Source organism: Leguminivora glycinivorella, chromosome 7 (genome assembly GCF_023078275.1).
Source record: "Leguminivora glycinivorella isolate SPB_JAAS2020 chromosome 7, LegGlyc_1.1, whole genome shotgun sequence".
Taxonomy (NCBI): Eukaryota; Metazoa; Arthropoda; class Insecta; order Lepidoptera; family Tortricidae; genus Leguminivora; species Leguminivora glycinivorella.
In genome coordinates, this window is record NC_062977.1 from 2081124 (window position 1) to 2100654 (window position 19531).

Consider the following 19531-nt stretch of genomic DNA (forward strand, 5'->3'; position numbering starts at 1 on the left):
AATAACTATATGAGTCACACAAGTCACATCACTCAATATGCGACATATTTATACGTGTTTTTACATAGAAACATAGGCTTTCAGCTCGTTGGGATTAGTTCTCAAAGCGGATCCCAGGCTCATATGAGCCGCGGCGAATGCCAGGATAACTCAAGCAGGATGATGATTAGGCTTTCAGCTCGTTGTCAGTCCTTTTAGATATGGAACACCAAGTACGTATACTCGTACTCAGAGTTGTACCTAAATATACAGTAATAGGTAATCGAGGTTGCTTCAAGTTTCAAGTGAAAGGCCATATGTGAAGGTATAAAGTAAGTAGTAAAAGTGGCTACTGAGAATGTCACTTACTTCTTTGACCTATAAAAGGTCATTCAAAGTCCATTTAGCTACTCTTGATCTTTGAAACAAGCCAATACTTGTTCCAATCGGAAGCACTCAAATTCGACATACTTATAGCATTTTCACGTAATTTTCTTACATATTAAGTATGTGAATATTTCAAACCATATCCAATGGGTTTTATGACGCATTTTTCCTAAAATGCTTTTTTTTTCTACCATACATTTGATAATAAGTTCGACGTCCCTCTGTTTCCTTTGAGTTTTTGCCTTTTGTTTCGTTCAAAGAAATGGGGGTGAGTGTAGGATTTCCTCATTACGTCGGGGCTATAACCTGGGCCCATATTTATGTACTTATAACTCAAAGAAATAATTTTACTTTGACGTGATTATGCCGTAATTTTGTGAAGGGAATATGATAACGTATTTGGCACAAGTAATCAGGTTATGTTGAGGCAGATTCTAAGTTTGTTTTACGAAAAGGAAATTAAATTACAAATAACATTTTCTGTTTTGCTTTAAATCATTATCATTTATTTAAGGAGTACCAACAGTGGCGTGGCCTACATCACAATAGTGACAATGGTCGCCTGACAGTGACACTTCGGGGTTCATTGCCTGTTCAACAAGGAAATATTGACACTGAGTAACAATGCTACTTATCAATCCAGAAATAGGCAGAAAATTATCAGTATCGAGTGTCAATGTGACTGTAGTGAAATTGCCCGTACCAGTGGACACAAACAATAATCGTCAAACATAAAAAAACCGGCCAAGAGCGTGTCGGGCCACGCTCAGTGTAGGGTTCCGTAGTTTTCCGTATTTTTCTCAGAAACTACTGAACCTATCAAGTTCAAAACAATTTTCCTAGAAAGTCTTTATAAAGTTCTACTTTTGTGATTTTTTTCATATTTTTTAAACATATGGTTCAAAAGTTAGAGGGGGGGGGGGGACGCACTTTTTTTTCCTTTAGGAGCGATTATTTCCGAAAATATTAATATTATCAAAAAACGATCTTAGTAAACCCTTATTAATTTTTAAATACTTATCCAACAATATATCACAAATTGGAGTTGGAATGAAAAAAATATCAGTCCCCACTTTACATGTAGGGGGGGTACCCTAATAAAACATTTTTTTCCATTTTTTATTTTTGCACTTTGTTGGCGTGATTGATATACATATTAGTACCAAATTTCAGCTTTGTAGTGCTTACGGTTACTGAGATTATCCGCGGACGGACGGACGGACGGACGGACGGACGGACGGACGGACAGACAGACATGGCGAAATTATAAGGGTTCCTAGTTGACTACGGAACCCTAAAAGCAATAGGGAACTTGACTGTAGTTGAAATAAAATATTTTATATAATACCATCCACGAAATAAAGCATCACATAATTATAAGAAAAAACATAGACAAACATTTTTTTTAATCGGTCCAGTAACGACGGAGATATCGTGGAACAAACATTAAAAAAAATAAAAAAAAACATACAGACGAATTGAAAACCACCTTCCTTGAGAGTTTTGAGGCGGCGGTTAAAAATAAACTAATGTAATAAACATGGCGGTTTTAATACTGAATCTGTGCAAAAGAATGCCATTTACTGACGACCGGTCTGGCTCAGTCGGTAGTGACCCTGCCTGCTAAGCCGCGGCCCTGGGTTCGAATCCCGGTAAAGGCATTTATTTGTGTGATGAGCACAGATATTTGTTCCTGAGTCATGGATATTTTCTATGTATATAAGTATGTATTTATCTATTTAAGTATGTATATCATCACTTAGCACCCATAGTACAAGCTTTGCTTAGTTTGGGGCTAGGTTGATCTGTGTAAGGTGTCCCCAATATTATTATTTTTTTTACTTTTTTTATTTTGCCTTCCAAATCCAATCCACTTCTTACACATTGTCATCTTTAAAAGGAAATTAAAACGCTTAACGAACTCCCGTTTCGAAGTCGCTTATCACCGTCAATGGCTCAAGCGAATATTCTAGAAGCTAGCGTGGGCGTCCGTGACTCATCTTAAGGTAACCACTATAAAGCTGATGGTGGTCGGTAAAAACTATACGAAAGTGAGTGTCTAGTTATACTGGTTATTCTGAGTGGTCTGGTTGTCTGTGCTGAGTTAGCAGTGAGAACGCGTCTCAGAAATGCTCAGCCGCGCAACACCGGGCTAAGTGAAGCGGCAAAAATCAATCCTCAATGTCAACTCCCGTAATTATGTTTGCTCTCTCCTAAATGCAAGTCAAATGAAATAAAATTTTCACTCGAACGCACCCCCAAAGACGAGTATAAACCGACCTATTTTCTTGGTCCTTTGCAAATATGCGGTAGGACCCTTTTTGGAAACAAATTCGGCTTGTTTGACCGTTATCAGTACGGTCTGATACTTTGCTTCACTGGGTACATAAACGCGGAGTGTCAATTTATAAAGTGACATGGAATGGTTTTATGTGTGGACGCTTTTACGCTCAGTTTCGTGCGTGTAAAACTTAATCCAATTTGAGGAAGCGATACCTCGAGTTTTGGTCTGAAGTAGACACTTGGTCCTTTTCTAGTAGGGTCCTTAAGAAGTGAAGTATATACGAGTATGTTAAATATAATATTCGTTTTATAAGCGTTTTAAATGATTTACGGTTAGTTTTTAACTTCTGATTAGCAGAAACGTCTGCAATCGATGACACTAGGCTTAGAATAAATTTAAAAGTGGAAAATGTCTGCCTTGGAGTATCGATCCAGAGGCCGTGAGTTCAAGTCTCACCCAAGGCAGACATTTTCCACTTTTAAATTTACGGTTAGTTTCATTAGACTTATATTGACCGGGATAAAGACCGTGATTACCTTTTTGATTTTTATTGAGGTCCCGATATTTCGAGGCAGTTGTATCATCATGATCACAGGAAACTGAAGACGGCGGGTGGACGTCAAAGTTGCGTAGACAGCGCGCGATCTACCCTCATTCGCGCGCGCGCGTCGGCTGCGTTCACCCTCAGCGTTACCACTGGTCGCGTTCACACTCGTTGGTCTGTCCAAACACACTACACTCACCGTGTCACTACGTTTGCTTAACTCTGATTGCAGTGATTTTTTACACAAATTTATCACTGGATTCACGGTCAATCACGGTCTATATCCCGGTCAATATAAGTCTAATTCGTTTTGTTACATAGAATACATATTAAGTATATGATTATGGTTATTAACTGAGCAAATCTCAATACCACATACATAGTTACTAAAACCAAAGAGGATTGAGTATTATAGAGAGTTACAGTCAAAGTAAATGCATAGACTGCCATCTCTTAACACAGGCTTAATACTTTTGAACCTCAGTTTTGACAATTTGGTCCATATTCTTAGCTTGTTACGTGTTAAAATGTCAAATATTAATATTAGCGCCATCTAGCTGAGCGTACCCCAAAGGTGTAATGCCATCTAGACCACCGTACCTTTTTCTGTATGGTACTGAGATACGTTTTTTTCTTAGACTTTATCTGTCTATACGGAATTATAATATGTCCTTGCTAAAACATACTAAATGCGGAATATATTATTCCTCGCTTGTTTCTAAAAGAGGTGCACTAAACAAATAAAAGCCTCCACACACAATGGCAAGGTACACTCTCATTAACGTATTTACTTGAGGGAGCGACGTGCATTTTTAAATGCACCGTAGCGTAGTAAATATATTCCTTGCACATTCTTCTTACCTACTTGCTACTAAAGTAAGAGACTATCTAATGAAACTTTCGGAATTTTCTAACGAAGGAGCAAATTGTTCATTAGATGTCCCTTTTCGTGATTTTATTCGAAGCGTCAAAAAGTCTAATCATATTGTATTCTAAAAGTTGACAAACAACCTTTTTAACCCCCGACGCAAAAACGAAGGGGTGTTATAAGTTTGACGTGTCTGTCTGTGTGTATGTCTGTCTGTCTGTCTGTTTGTTTGTCTGTCTGTCTGTCTGTGTGTGTGTCTGTCTGTGGCATCGTAGCTCTCGAACGGATGAACCGATTTTGATTTAGTTTTTTTTGTCTGAAAGCTGAGTTAGTCGGGAGTGTTCTTAGCCATGTTTCATGAAAATCGGTTCACTAGGACGCGGTCGGGGGTTTTTCAAAATTTTAATTTTGTGGTTAGGTTATTCTACACTTTTGAACTCACACACAAACACACACACCGACACACATAATACACAACTTGGATTATATTTGGTTAGCTGTCTTGATTAGTTTAACTTTAATTAATTGTAGGATGCCTCGCTGTTAATTACTGTAAATTCGAAAATTTTGACATTCACTCATTGGAGTCTGGCTACCTACGAGACAGGCTGAGCCTAGTGTTACCAGAGCAACCTGACCTGTAAATTTCTTACCTGTAGTACCTGCATTTGTTATTGTTAAATGTACATATTCTTAGGATAAGCACAAAACTTAGTAAATGTTTGTCTGTACCTTATAAATAAATAATTTTAATTTGAAAAAAATAATTTGAATTGGAAGATTGGCCTGTTTCATCATAGTGGCATGACACTTCTGACATCTTGTACCCATTTTGGGGTTAGTAATAAGTAACACTGGTACTCAGCATCAATATTCACTTGGATAGGCAAAAAAGGCGAAGTGTCACTGGCAGACGACAATAAAATTGTCACCATTTTGAAATAGGACACAGATAACTATGCTGAGTTGGTTGTGAAAATCGAGAATTTCTTTTTATACTACGTCGGTGGGAAACAAGCATACGGTCCGCCTATGGACGCCTGCAATTCAAGGAGTAATTAATATTATTGAGACTACAGCCATTTTTAGGGTTCCGTAGTCAACTAGGAACCCTTATAGTTTCGCCATGTCTGTCTGTCTGTCCGTCCGTCCGTCCATCCGTCCGCGGATAATCTCAGTAACTGCTAGCGCTAGAAAGCTGAAATTTGATACCAATATGTATATTACTCACGCCGACAAAGTGCAAAAATAAAAAGTGGAAAAGTGATTTATTACACGTAAAGTGGCAAGTGATTTTTTTTTATTTCAACCCTAACGTGTGATATATTGTTGGATAGGTATATAAAAATGAATAGGGGTTTACTCAAACCATTTTTTGAATAATGCTCATATTTTCGGAAATAATCGCTCCTAAAGTTAAAAATAATGTGCCCCCCCCCCCTCTAACTTTTGAACCATAAGTTTATAAAATATGAAAAAAATCACAAAAGTAGATCTTTATAAATTTTGACGACCGGTCTGGCGCAGTCGGTAGTGACCCTGCCTGCTGCGCCGCGGTCCCGGGTTCAAATCCCGGTAAGGGCATTTATTTGTGTGATGAGCACAGATATTTGTTCCTGAGTCATGGATGTTTTCTATGTATATAAGTATTTATATATTATATATATCGTTGTCTGAGTACCCACAACACAAGCCTTCTTGAGCTTATCGTGGGCCTCAGTTGATCTGTGTTAGAATGTCCTGTGATATTTATTTATTTATTTAATATTTATTTATTTATTTATAAATACTTTCTAGGAAAATTATTTTGAACTTGATAGGTTGAACAGTTTTTGAATAAAATACGGGAAACTACGGAATCCTACACTGAGCGTGGCCCGACACGCTCTTGGACGGTTTTGTTATGTCCTGTTTGTGTGTTTTACTTTCTCTACGGGACAATTCAAAGTCAGCTTTTCCTACTCTCTACGTATCGAGAGAGTAAAATGATGAATAATTTCAGAATTAATGGGTCCCGCGTGGTGATGCATCAAGAATCTCACCATCCTCTTTCTTCCCGTGGGTGTGGTAGAAGTTGACCATGGGACATGGGTTATATTGTGGCGTAGGCGAGAGGCTGGCAACTTGTCACTGCAATGTCACAATTTCGTTTTTTTTCAACCCCTTAATTGCCAAGAGTTGCACTGAAGCTTGAGTAGTTTCATGTTCTCTGCCTACCATTCAATGGGATACAGGCGTGATTGTATGTATTAAATTAACGATGTTTTCATTTTGTTACAGACTGGCAAACACTTCCACCGGACTTCCCTCCTCATCAAAGCTTTCAACCACAAGTTCAGATTAGACCTCGAGCTTAACACGTGAGTACAATACTATTTTATACAACAGTAATATAATGGAGCTTTTCGACTGCCGTGTTTAGATCGCCCAGTTTTAGTGGCCTAACGAGAACGAGGATTACGAGATTTCCATTTTAAGAAAAGAATCAAATAGGTACATTTATTTCTTACAACGTTCTGCATAAAAAAAATGTCATGCAGACATAAAAAAAACACCAAATAATTTGAAGGGTCCCCCACATCTAGCGTCTCGCGAGCGTAGAGTCGGGCCAACTATTATGCAGTTTTTACAGAAGGGATGGGAACTTTAAACACTCGTTTCTTTAGCAGGTCAGGGTAAGATGAGTGTTGTAATACATTTTGATGCATACGAATGGAAGCACGGAACAGAAATAATCTTCGGACACTCAGAACATTCGCCTGCTTATAAAGGTCTATAGTAGGATAGCGTCGGTGTTTACGAAGAGCAACCTTTAGCACCGCTCTTTGAGCTCTTTCCAGAGGCATGAGAATCGATTTTGCACAGCCACCCCATGCCAAGATGCAATAATTTATGATTGATTGGCATAGGGCAAAATAAACCAGTCTCAACAGATTCTCGTTTGCACAATTTCTTAAAAACTTCATTGTGTAAATGAATTTACGCACTCGGTTTGATGTAGCTGTAATGTGCATTTTAAAATTTAGATTTTCGTCCAGTACAACGCCCAAGTACTTGAGAGAACTAACCCTACGAATGCTATCGCACGAACACTCCGAGACAGTCGTCATAGATGAGGGCATACAACTTGATTCGTGTATTTTAAGGCATTTAATTTGGGTCGGTGGGCGAGATGAAGCGGTCTTATGAAAGCAGAGGAACTGAGTTTTAGCTGAGTTTATAGTTAAAAGATTTTGGTTTAGCCAGTTTGTAACTTTTTGCAGACCTGAAGTAGCCGCATCGCATGCCTCTTGCCAAGAGCCGCCATAGAACAGCAGTGCGGTGTCATCGGCGTAACATAGGGCTTTACTTTTATCTATTTTGAGTGACATAATGTCATTCATGTAAACAATGAACAGTGTAGGACCTAGGATACTTCCCTGTGGTACGCCAAATGACACGGGTCTCAAGTTGCTACATGCATTTCCAATTTTGACGAGCTGGCTCCTACGCGATAGGTAGCTGGTAAACCAGTCTAGGGCAACACCGCGAATACCAAAGGATTCCAACTTTTTGAGAAGCAAGGGAATGGAAACAGTGTCGAATGCTTTGGCTAAATCCAAGAACACTCCGATGCAAAACCGAACTGGTACACAAAAACAGAAAAACAGGCTTTGCCCATACAGTTGGCCCGACGCTACGCTCGCGAGACGCTAGATGTGGGGGGACCCTAAATCAGAATTGTAATTTCATAACTATATAAGTACTTACTACATACTCCGTGTTTTTATTGTTTTCCGTGAAATTCGACAAGCAGTTAGATTCATCATCAGGAACCACCCTGTATATCGCTTTTTGTTAAATTCGAAAAAAAAATTTTTTTTCGTTTCCATATTTATAATAAATGGATTAATTAGTGTGAGAGGACCTTAACCATAACATTAAACTCATTTTCAAGTGTTTGACGGCATATGTCAAAACAAATAACATTAGAAAGTGGTAAGGGATGTCACACGTGTGTTCAGTTTTTTTTTTTTTTAATAATTCGATATATATATATATTCTGGTCTATGAAAGAGCTAATGAAGGGTAGCCTTCCAATATCACTGAAGCGAAAACTCGTCGACACGTGTATCCTTCCCGTTCTGACTAAAGAATATTCCTTAAAAGTCAACGGAATTCAGTAAAAACAGGTTGTATATATTTTCGTTAACTATAGAAAAGGAGACCAAAATCTTCTAGGTCAATCGAATATTGTTTTTATTCGTTACAAAAAATGAGAAACAAATTACAAATCATTTATTCAGCAAATAGGCCACAGGGGCACTTTTACACGTCAATATACAAGTTGAACTGAAATTGCAATTGATAATACTAATTCTAAGTTCCAACTAAAGTATTTCGCTACTACAATGATTAGAGATATATAAGGTCTCTAAATGTCGATATTCAACTAAAATAATCATAAGAGGAAAACTATTATTTACAATTGTACCAAACGAAGGCTATACTCGACGCAGCATTTTCATATATCAGAAACCGCTGAAACGAGTGAAAACAATGTATTATCAATATAAGAATATCGGCCAAAAAACCCATAGATTATTCCATCGTCCAGGGAAAAATGAAATCATGGCGTATGAGGTTTGTACGTCGTTGGGGCGTTTCTCGTTTGAAGGTTTACTCGGGGAATTACTCTCCAGAGATCATATCCAGGCCGTGTTATTGGGGAGGGATATTATGATCCCCAGGAACGCAATATTCGACAGTGCAGGGTAGCACATAGAGTGAAAACAGCAGGATAATACCTAGGTGAACGAACAGTTAATAAATGATAGATATTCATAAACAGATAATAGATATTCCTCCCTGAATTACTGAAAAATTAGCAATATTTTATTGATTTTAAACCTGTTTCTCAATTACTCAGCTGCATATTTTCCTTAAAAAAGAAACCCAGGACGCGCTACATTACACACACTAAAACGTTCGAAAAAGTCTTTCCCCCAAGACACAAATTACACATAAACATACGAGTACCTACCTAATTATTCAACTTACATAAGTTGTGTTTGAACAATTACTTATTTATTATTCTATGTCTATTCTAGCACGTAAACAGTTAAACAAATTACAAAAATTTAGTGATTCCTAGCACAACGTATCAGCATTGCGATACAGCGAGGAAATGTCGCCAGTATCCTTGGTACAATGCCTCAAGGGCCTATTTTAGACATTAGCTAGCTTTTCAGTTTAGTCTTCGTTTATTATATAATTATATGTAAATAAAGATTATTTTTAGTTGATAATAACCTACATAAATTATAAATATATTAGGCCCCGTAGAATATATTAGCCCTGCATTTTTGCGACGTTTAGCGTTGCAATCTATCTCTATCGCTCTTGCGTATTGGCGCGACAGAGCCAGACTGGCGTCACAGAAATACAATTCGACTACGGGGCTAGTACTTTTATGCTACCCTACTGATATACATCCTTTACTGTATCGATATCGAGACATGTGTTATATGGATTCGCTCAAAAACCTCCTAACTCAACGCTCTCTGTTTTTTCTTCAAGAAACACGTAATTTATTGCCTCGTGATATTTATTAAATCTACGTAAGATCTTTTTATTCGGTTCACAAGTTTCATCTTACCGTATGATGGCATCTTCATCTTTGCTCGGTTGTTGAGGAAAAATAAACATTTCTGCATTTATTTATTTTACTTCTTCAATCAGATTGTATTTGTCGGCGCTGATGATTTCTTATTTACAATTTGTTTGTCAGTAATAAGTAAATGAAGCTGTTTTTACTGTTTTTATTTACATAATCGTTGTTTTATCACAGGGCGAATGCAAAGTAACTTGACTAATTTATTAATATTTACTTCTTTTTTACGATTAATTCATTCATAGGTGTGAGTTATGTTTTAATGTTCTCTTTTATATTATTGTATATTTTTTTCTCTTAATTTTACTAATCCATACTAATATTATAAATGGGAAAATGTGTGTACGTCCGTCTTTTACGGCAAAACGGAGCGACGTATTGACGTGATTTTTTAAGTGGAGATAGTTGAAAGGATGGAAAGTGACATAGGCTACATTTTGTCTCTTTTTAACGCAAGCGAAGCCGCGGGCAAAAGCTAGTATTATTTATAGAAATTAGGTAATAATGGCAATTTAACACTTAGCCTCCACGTGTACGATTGATTGTAATAGGAGAAAATAGAATGATGATGAATGGACAGGAGAAAATATTTATCGTTTGCCATTTTAAAAATGAATAAACACAACGAAATTGCTAATTTAGGACAAGCACGTGCCCGGTCATTTCTTTCTTTCATTATAGAAGAGGAAAAATTTCAAAAAAAAAATCCTTTAAGGTTTACAAGAAAATTTTATTCAAATGTAAAGGGAAATATTAAAATTTGCTTGCAAAATGTTCTAATTTAAATAGTCGAATGGTTTGTGTCGATTGTGCTTTCAACCGTTAAATAATCTGAGGGATATCACTTGTTCGTCCTTTCATCTTCAAAGGTATCGCGGGAGTTATAACTTGGACCGTAACGTCTTTTCCTTTATGAGATAAATCGGTGGAAATTATATTTTGTAGGACCTTCAAATATTAATTTCTCCAGACACTTGTAATAAAGTTTCGTATTTAGATGTCAGAAAGATATTTGTGAATAACTTGACGGATTCACGCGAAGCGGATAATTAAATGAAGGTTAAGTTTATAGAAATATTTAAATAGTACATTTCGTTTATAAGTGCGAGAAGTATGTCATTACTCCACGTATCCCGAGACATTTTGGCAGCGGCACGCGAGTGGCAAAACTCGAGACGAGTGAAGAATGACATTCTCGCACGTGTGACGAACGACGTTTTTTAATACAGTTGCGAAAAAATACTACTACAACGAAATAAAACGATAAACAATCCGAGCAACGAAAAGCAGTCATCGCCGCCCATGGACATAAGCAACATCAGGGGAGCCACTTATGCGTTGCCGACCTTTGAGAACCCTAAATACCTGCTTCTTGAAGAACCCCATGTCATAGCGCAAGGGAAACACCTCAGAAGGTAGCTCATTCCACAACTTGCACGTTCTGGGCAAAAACGAGCGGGAGGCCCGTTCCATTGACCATTGTAATTTATATAAGTTTCCTGGTCGCCATATTCTCTGCAGTAAAAAAATTGTGTAGCGCGACGTTCGTATTTACTTTGCAATAAATACTAAAAAAGTACCCGGTATTCCTTTTTACACAATACTGCGAAATACGTAATAATAACATACATACAACATACATACAATCACGCCTGTATCCCATAAAGGGGTAGGCAGAACACATGTAACTACTAAAGCTTCAGTGCCAATAATAACGTTCGGAAAAATTCTTACTCGCCGAATTTCCACGAAAACGTACGCCCGCCCTTCCGCACAATATGAATTGTTCATAAAAGCCGTGTACCGATGGCCTCAAAAATTTGGAACCCCTTATCAAACGTTTCCTATTCAAATATGTAGCCTCTGACAACTGCACAAGGTTTATTTCAAGAGTATGTATTTTTGTGGTTTCTGTCGGCTTAGCAGAAGTGACAATTGTTGACGCTCGTGGCGCTCGAAACGCAGTGTGACTCTGCGCAACTACAGAAGAGCGATAGAGAGAGTCTACGATACGCTTATGAAGTGTAAGCGATTCTGACGTCGGCTAGGTAGTGTTCGGATTGGACGCTCCCCAGAGCATGGAGTTGAAATTCAGAGGCAACAGAATCTGAGAGCAGAAAAACAGGCTTTAAAAGAAGCATAACAATTCTGTATTACAGCGCTGTGTGTAGTACTAAAGGTTCCGTAGCCGATTTGTATTATATCGAGAAAGTTTTTAATACAATTTATATTACCGTTAAAACATCGAATTGTAACCAGCGGGCCGATTTTTGAGTCTCACGCGTTCGAATTCAGAAAATTGTCACTGAAAATAATAAGCAAGTCACCGTTTTCAACCGGTATTTTAGTGACAAAAACCCGTATGCGAGATTCAAAAATCGCCCTCCAGGGGGCCGATTTTTTAGTCTCACTGTCACTAAAATACCGGTTGAAATCGGTGAATTGCCTATTATTTTCAGTGACAATTTTCTGAATTCGAACGCCGTGAGACTCAAAAATCGGCCCTCAGGTCTGGACTTAGACTATAGACATACATAAGGTACTTGTAAATGTCCCTCAACTACATGATTCCTACTTTGATTTCAATATAAAACGATACATTACCAATTATTATCTTCTGTATCTCTAAAATAGAAAAATAGACTCCGTCGCTATCCCCAATGTTTCATTTCCCAAGTTTTCATTAGAAGGAACGAGTTTTTATTTAAAAAAAATCGGAAAAATGGATCACTAATCTAACTATTAAGATATTGCAGTATTGCTATTATTTATAGGGTGTTTAGGAACTTTAAAAAAAAATTGAATCGCCCGTGTGGTGACGGGTTAAGAATTTCACCACCCCCTTTCTTCCCGTGGGTGTCGTAGAAGGCGACTATGGAATGGGGTAAATTGTGGCGTAGGCGAGAGGCTGGCAACCTGTCACTGCAATGTCACAGTTTCGTTTTCTTTCAACCCCTTATTTGCCAAGGGTGGCACTGTAACTTTAGTTCATGTGCTCTTCCTACCCCTTTATGGGAAACAGGCGTGATTGTATGTATGTTGTATATATGTATGCATTGAACCAAAAATTGTTCGTCGATGCAATACAATCAAAGGTCAAGAGTTCATCAAGCATAGAAGGAACCCTAAATATTTGATTGGCACACAAAGAGCTGTGTGTTGAGGTCGTTGAGGACATACTGCGACTTTGTGTTGTGCACCTCTTTTAATGAAGTTACCAGCCGTCGCGTCGCAGACCATGTGCGACTGAAATGCGATGGCGGGTACAAACTGAAAATAGGCGAGGTTTTAGTACTTAGAGGAGCATAAAGTACGCTAGAGTACCATCATAGCAACTAATTTGACAGCGTTTTTATTATTCCTGCTCGTTTGACTCCTATAGCATAAACGCCATGATATCATCATAGATTAAAATAACCATTGGGGTTGTCCAAATCGCTATAATCTTAGCTATATCTCAAGTAAGTAGTACACCATTGACATTCAAGTGAGGACCTTATAAATGATGGTATTGACTTTGATTTTTGATTTTCAACCAACCCTGTACATTGTTATAACTGTACGATTTAATAAAATAAATACTTATCAGAAAATTAACAGTTCTTTAACAATATTTCCAGAATTCTCATTGGACATTATAATATTCTACCCAAACGGATGTTACAGGTTTTCAAATGGTCGTCAATGCTCATGAACAACCTAAGCGGGATTAAGTATATTTACCTAATTAGAAACTTCATGCTTCTTTGTCACAAATGCAAATGATATTTAACAATATTCTATTCTTTATTTGATTCTAGCTGTCTCAAATAGCTGACTCAAATCAAATAACAACGCTGTCTACACAAGCATGTACTCAAACATATTCCGTCAACGAAGCAGCTGTAAGCAGACAATCTAAAAATAATTGACACAATCCTTGCTCAAGCTGCATTCGAGTTGCTCAACACAGCTAGAATTTGAGCTGCGATTCGGAAAATCGTGGCCGGGGGGAAATCGGCGCTTTTGTCGTGCACGACACAATCGAATGAGTGCCGAATTGATTTGCGTGAAGAGACGGGGGACGTGTTAAGGTATAACACATGTTTGAACGTGGAGAGCGTGAGTGGAGTTTAAATGTGGCAGATTGTGTTTAATGAGATGTTCTCGTCGACAATTTTTACATCAAAATCAGGGATTTTTTTCCAAAAGGGCTCATATCGTTCAATGAAATTTATACAAAAACGGATCCTCTTGAAAACGCTCCTTTAAAATGTATGGTTGCTGCCACTGTGATTAAAATTTGCAAAAACATGTCTTGTATATCTGTGGCCCATTCTTCCAAGCTACAAGTTACAATTTACAAATGGTAGTCATGTCTAATATGACAAGTTGGAAAGACACTTCCGCTTGTAACTTATAACTTTCAGTTTTGAGAAATGGGCTCCTGGTAGCAAGTTTTTTAGGGAAAAATAGACACATTTTACGCTTCATTATCTGTATTTAAGAGATTGAATTTAGATGTATCCAACGTTCATAAAAAAGAGCATCCGTCTGTCTAAAATTGAATCAAAACAAAGCAATATATCAACCTTAACCGCCCGCACTACGCATTGTGACGTTTTTCTGCCAAAAAATCTCAAACCGGTGATAATATTTCACGCCACTTTATTTATTATTTCCTCAACGTCCTCCGTAGGTTCTGGGGCATTACCGCCGGGAAGACCGTAAATTACCTACGTACTCCTTCAGGGCCCGAGAATTATATGATATTCTGCCATTCCTGGCCCGCAAGGGCAAGTTGGTAAGGAATGCTCAAGGGGGAAAATTATAGGATGACAAACGTCTGTGTGGCGGCTTGATGGCTGAAACGGTAGGCCGTAATGGGTAATTTGAAATTACGTAGCCTTTATTCATAATGTATTTGACAAAAGCGCGCGAGATGTTTGTTTAAAGTGGCAAACGCTCTAATTGTTTGACGCGTATATGGTTATAGATAGGTATTTACATGCATTTAGTGTTTCCGGATTATGGATAAATATATAAATAAATAGAAAAATTAAATATTAGTAGTCACTGGCCAAAGTCAGTAGTCCAAATAAATCTTGTACTTACATAGTCTTACTTATAGTTTTCTTAGTTTATATTCAAACTATCATAGTCGGTACCTAAGCGATCTTTGTGTGTTCTTGGTTTTGAATAAAGCAATTTTTTATTTATTATAAATGTATAAGTAAGCCCAGAACATCGCTTATTAGTAGTATTTAATAAATAATAAAGTAATAATTATCAGTAGTAATATCCCTGAAATCCCTGAATGGCGATGGGATATAATTCAAGAAGGTACAATTAATAGATTGAAGCCGTTTACAACTTTGTGTCAACTCATTGTTATCAAATTTATTTCAAAAAGTTAACATTACACTGGAAGCCCGCTTTCAAAGCAAGGGAAACCTCAATCCCAAAAAAACCAAGGGCACCCCTGTAGGATTATTTACATGTACGGGAAGGTTTAATGAGGGGTATTGTTTTTCAATCGGCCGGTCTCCTGGGCCGTGACGTCACCGGCATAAACAAAATGGCCGTGCGGTTTGCTCGCAAAATCGATGGCTCGCTCGAGGACTAAGTGTTTTTATGCAAAACATCGTGTACGCATTGAGTTTTTTTTTGTGAAAAAGGCTCGACTTGGTAGCTTTTTTTTTGTGCTTGGAATAATTTTGGTCGGTTTTATGCACTCCTTTTTTTACGATAGACCTTTTTTAATTTTCATGAGCTTTTAGAGATTTTGACGCTCCATCAGTCCGTTAGCTGTCTAATTCATAATTTTATACACAAACAATAATTTTAAACGGCATTAATAAATATAAAGCCTGGCCAGAACTATTGTCAGGAGGAGGCTGGACTATTGTCAGAAGGGCGCTGTTATTCTATGTTGGATGACAGTTCAGTTTAGTATGAAGAAAATAGTTTAATGAAATTGGCGCGTGGTCATATACGTCTGGTCAGGCTTTAATTTTGCTACTGGCTCCATTAAATTATTAGGCAATGTACCTCTATTTAGTTTACTACAATAAAAATGAAAAATATAGACAGTTTGAAGCATGTAAAGTAATTTCCTTTCAATCACAAAAATATTTTTACATTTATATCATATTTCATAAAGAAAATCAATCACTTTAATTTTCATATGGTTTCACGGATATATTTCCGCTTTAAAAATTAATACCTGCACGGGTAGCATGGTCGCGCGATAGACGATAAAATATCAGGCCGTCCCTATCGCACTATTAGTAAGTGCGATAGGGACGGCCAGATGTTTTATCATTTATCGCGCGACCATAATTGCCTGCCTGGAGTATACAGGTACATATTAATACTCGTGGTATATTAAATATTTTCCAATAAAACAAATGCAGTATTAAAATATCCTGAATCATCTCGAGTTCGTTAGTGCAAACATTTATTAATGATCGAAATAATTAAATGCATTCAATCATTTTGTTCAGCATTCTCACAAAACCCCGTCAAAATGATGGATGAGTGAATGAACTGTGTATGTAGTCAGGTGTGGCGTTATTTTCTGATGGTATATTAAATAATGAATTTATTTATAAGTTGTTGTTGGCCAACATGGAATACTCTGACAACACGGAGTGTCGTATGTGTGGCGAAGAGGAAGAGACCGTGAGACACCGGCACGTAGTGCAAATGTCACGCCCTCGCCAGACAAAGAATGAAGAACTTTGGACCAAGTTACTTGGAACCAAAGGACTTTAGAGAACTAACCAAGAGCCTCATCATCAAACTCATGAAGATGGTGAAGTTTCTGAATAGCTGAAGGTAGGGGGTAATTGTACAAAAGATCCCAATGGCTCGAAGGGGCCCCACAGATATAATAAGACTGTGTAAGTATATTGCAAGTCTACGTATAGCGGTGTGGGAGAGGCACAGAATTATTCATCCAAAATCGGTAACGCATATCACAGCGAATAACAATTATCATTTAAAATTGCCTTTGCTTTGTTTTTCAGTATTAATATCCTGCAGAATGATACGAACAATGAAACTGGCTGGTTATAATCCTCATTAAAATGAAATCTGCAACGAAACGTGAGCAGACGCGTGTTGTTTTATTGTATTAGTTTTGGAACGCAACATACTTAAAATTTGGAACTACATTATATTCCGTGGAACGGGAATTGTAATTAAGTTTACATTAATAAAGTTTAATGACATCCAGTTTGTCGGAGCAAATTAAATCTTGCGCCCGAGAAGAATGCTTTGATAAATAAATATCGGGTTCACAAAACGAAACGAATTAATTGTGTTGTGCCCGGTTTCTCGAAGGATCTTATTTATTTTCTTAAAGTAAATTTGACTTTTGATTTGAAGGTGGACGTGGTATTTGAGTCAGCATTTATTTTAATATTAAATTAAATTGTTTATATCTCTAGTTCAAAGAAATACGCGTAATTTAAGTAGGAGTTGGCAAGTGAAATTATCCTTAAGCACTAATTATTGACAAGAAATCTGGAAACCTCTTTTGTTGTAACTTTTATCTCGTTGAAACTAATGGACTGTAAAATGGACGAAGCAAATTATGAAAACAACCGAACGGATGATACCGATATCAAAACGTTACCTCCGGATACTGCATCGTGTAAGCGCACAGAAATTACTACCCCTTTAAATGCAAATGCGGTCATTTATTTAATTTTCCACTTTTGCAGCGATAAAATCTGACGTTTCAATCGCGCGACAGAAGATAAAATCGCGTTTTATCGCCGGAATTAACATAATTGCCGCGTTATAGGCATTCGATCTCTTTGCTAATTTCAATTCCGTGATCTGGGATTACTCTAGTTCGTCTCCGCTTCGTTTGATGCCAATTTATTGTTTTCAATTTTTTATATGGGCTCTCAAATGAATATTACGTGGAATATAGTTCAGTGAATTGGAATTATTGGCAGTAACTTTATGAGATTATTGAAGTTAGAACTCTAACGTAATATTGTTTTATAAGAACTTCTCTTCTAACAGTGATTGTTAGAATATTTATTATTAAAATTAAACACAACACTCAAAGAAATGAGCTGGAGAGTAATTTGTTGTATTATATGAAAATGATAATTAAGTATTTGTTTCCTTTATGTATTATGGTGGTACAGGTAATAATTATGATGGATATACGAGTACTTAATTTTTATTATTTCAACCAAGAATCCTGAATGTGGACTCCTTAAGCTAAATCTTGAATTTAAGCCAAGTCACCAGCACAGAAACTCTAACTGATAAAAATCGTAACTGTTAATCCTCTCAAATGTTGTATGGACCGCAAATGGAGGCCACAACGCTATCTGTACAGAGCGGTACGAATCCGGGGCCACCGGTAACCGTGTTTCGTGTGGCGCAAGTGCTGTGCAAATTCAGTTAAATGCACATATTCAAGTTTAACTTGCAAACAACAAAACAAGGTTTACAAAGTGTGTTCTAGGAAACTACCTTGTGGCACTCCTCAAGAATTATAATGTATCTTGTGTTCATAGTGAAATTTGTCAGTAAAGAGCCAAGTCCGCTATATATACTTATTAGATATTAGATTTATAAGCTTCATTCCGTTTCTAATACTTACAATAAAACTAAACATAACTTAAAAGGAAGTCTAATTCTATCGAAAGTATCTGATTAATAATATTTGTTATTTCATGCTCTGAAAGTGGTTCAGCGTTTACTTATGAAACGGGTTACACATGAAACGTTCCAATTCATGGACTGCTTACCATTTTTTTTTTTTTTTTTAGATAGCCCGTTTATGTGTCCCACTGCTGGGCAAAGGCCTCTCCCCGTGATTTCCACAGCTCCCGTTGGTGTGCTATTTCTGGCCAATTAGTCATGAAGGTGTCAAAGTCGTCCCGCCATCTCCGTCCAACCAACGTCGTCGTCGTCGTATTACCAATTTAAATTCGATTAATAATGAATTTTCTAATTTTTTACCTACTGATTTTTGTGTTCAGAAATTTCTTTGCAATTCGCGAAATAACAAAATTAATTTCTAGATCTTGAGTCCATGGTCCATGGATTTTCGTAAAGCCTGATGCCATCGATTATTCTGTCATATTTTTAACCTCTTTCAAGTTTAAACCTTCATTTCAAGGAATGTGCTATCAGAAGTAATTTAAGTAAGTTAGATAAAATCTTGTACCTAATATTGTTAAACATAGTAAATGACCCACTTGTACCACACGCTAACCGCAGACTTTAATCCCGGTTCCAACGTCCGATTGCGATCGGCCACACCTGCAACTGGAAAGGTATCATCGACATTTGTCACTGAATACTGCCAATAGAGCCCAACGATGTTCGTCAAATTCTCTTGCCTCGTCTAGTCTGTGGCTTGTCACTGTTGCGTTCGTAAAACATTTTGATGACAAACTGAGAGAAATTTGCATTGTGAATTTAACAAGTTCGACTTGTTGCGGTTTATCCGTTTGAATCAGCCAAACGTATGTTTAAAACAATATGTGTCAGGTTGTTTTTATAAAATCGACTTGTTGATTCAAATATATTGCCGATTCAAATGACAAGTAGCTTGTTGTTTGAACCAAAGAGCACGTAGGCGCTATTTTAACCAAAAAACTTGTTGAACGAACATGAAAACTGGTTGTCTTTTCTCTCAGTGCAATGATATCATAGAGTATATCCACTCATATGCTTTTAAGGTTAATATTATGTACATAATAGATTCCAGTTAAAAGTATATATGTTACCTAAGTGGCTATACATATGTATGTCTGTAGGTAAATAATCAGACCATTTGACAAATTATTGATGAAAAAT

General features: G+C 37.2%; 1 protein-coding gene across 1 annotated transcript in view; it reads left to right on the forward strand.

Annotated features, from left to right (window-relative positions):
• The window catches only part of LOC125227776 (disintegrin and metalloproteinase domain-containing protein 22), a 670866-nt gene that overhangs the window by 346565 nt on the left and 304770 nt on the right, over window positions 1-19531 (forward strand). Inside the window, exon 5 of the mRNA XM_048132103.1 lies at window positions 6343-6422. Within this exon, the coding sequence (XP_047988060.1) occupies window positions 6343-6422 (80 nt within the window). The remainder of the gene's footprint in view (window positions 1-6342; window positions 6423-19531) is intronic.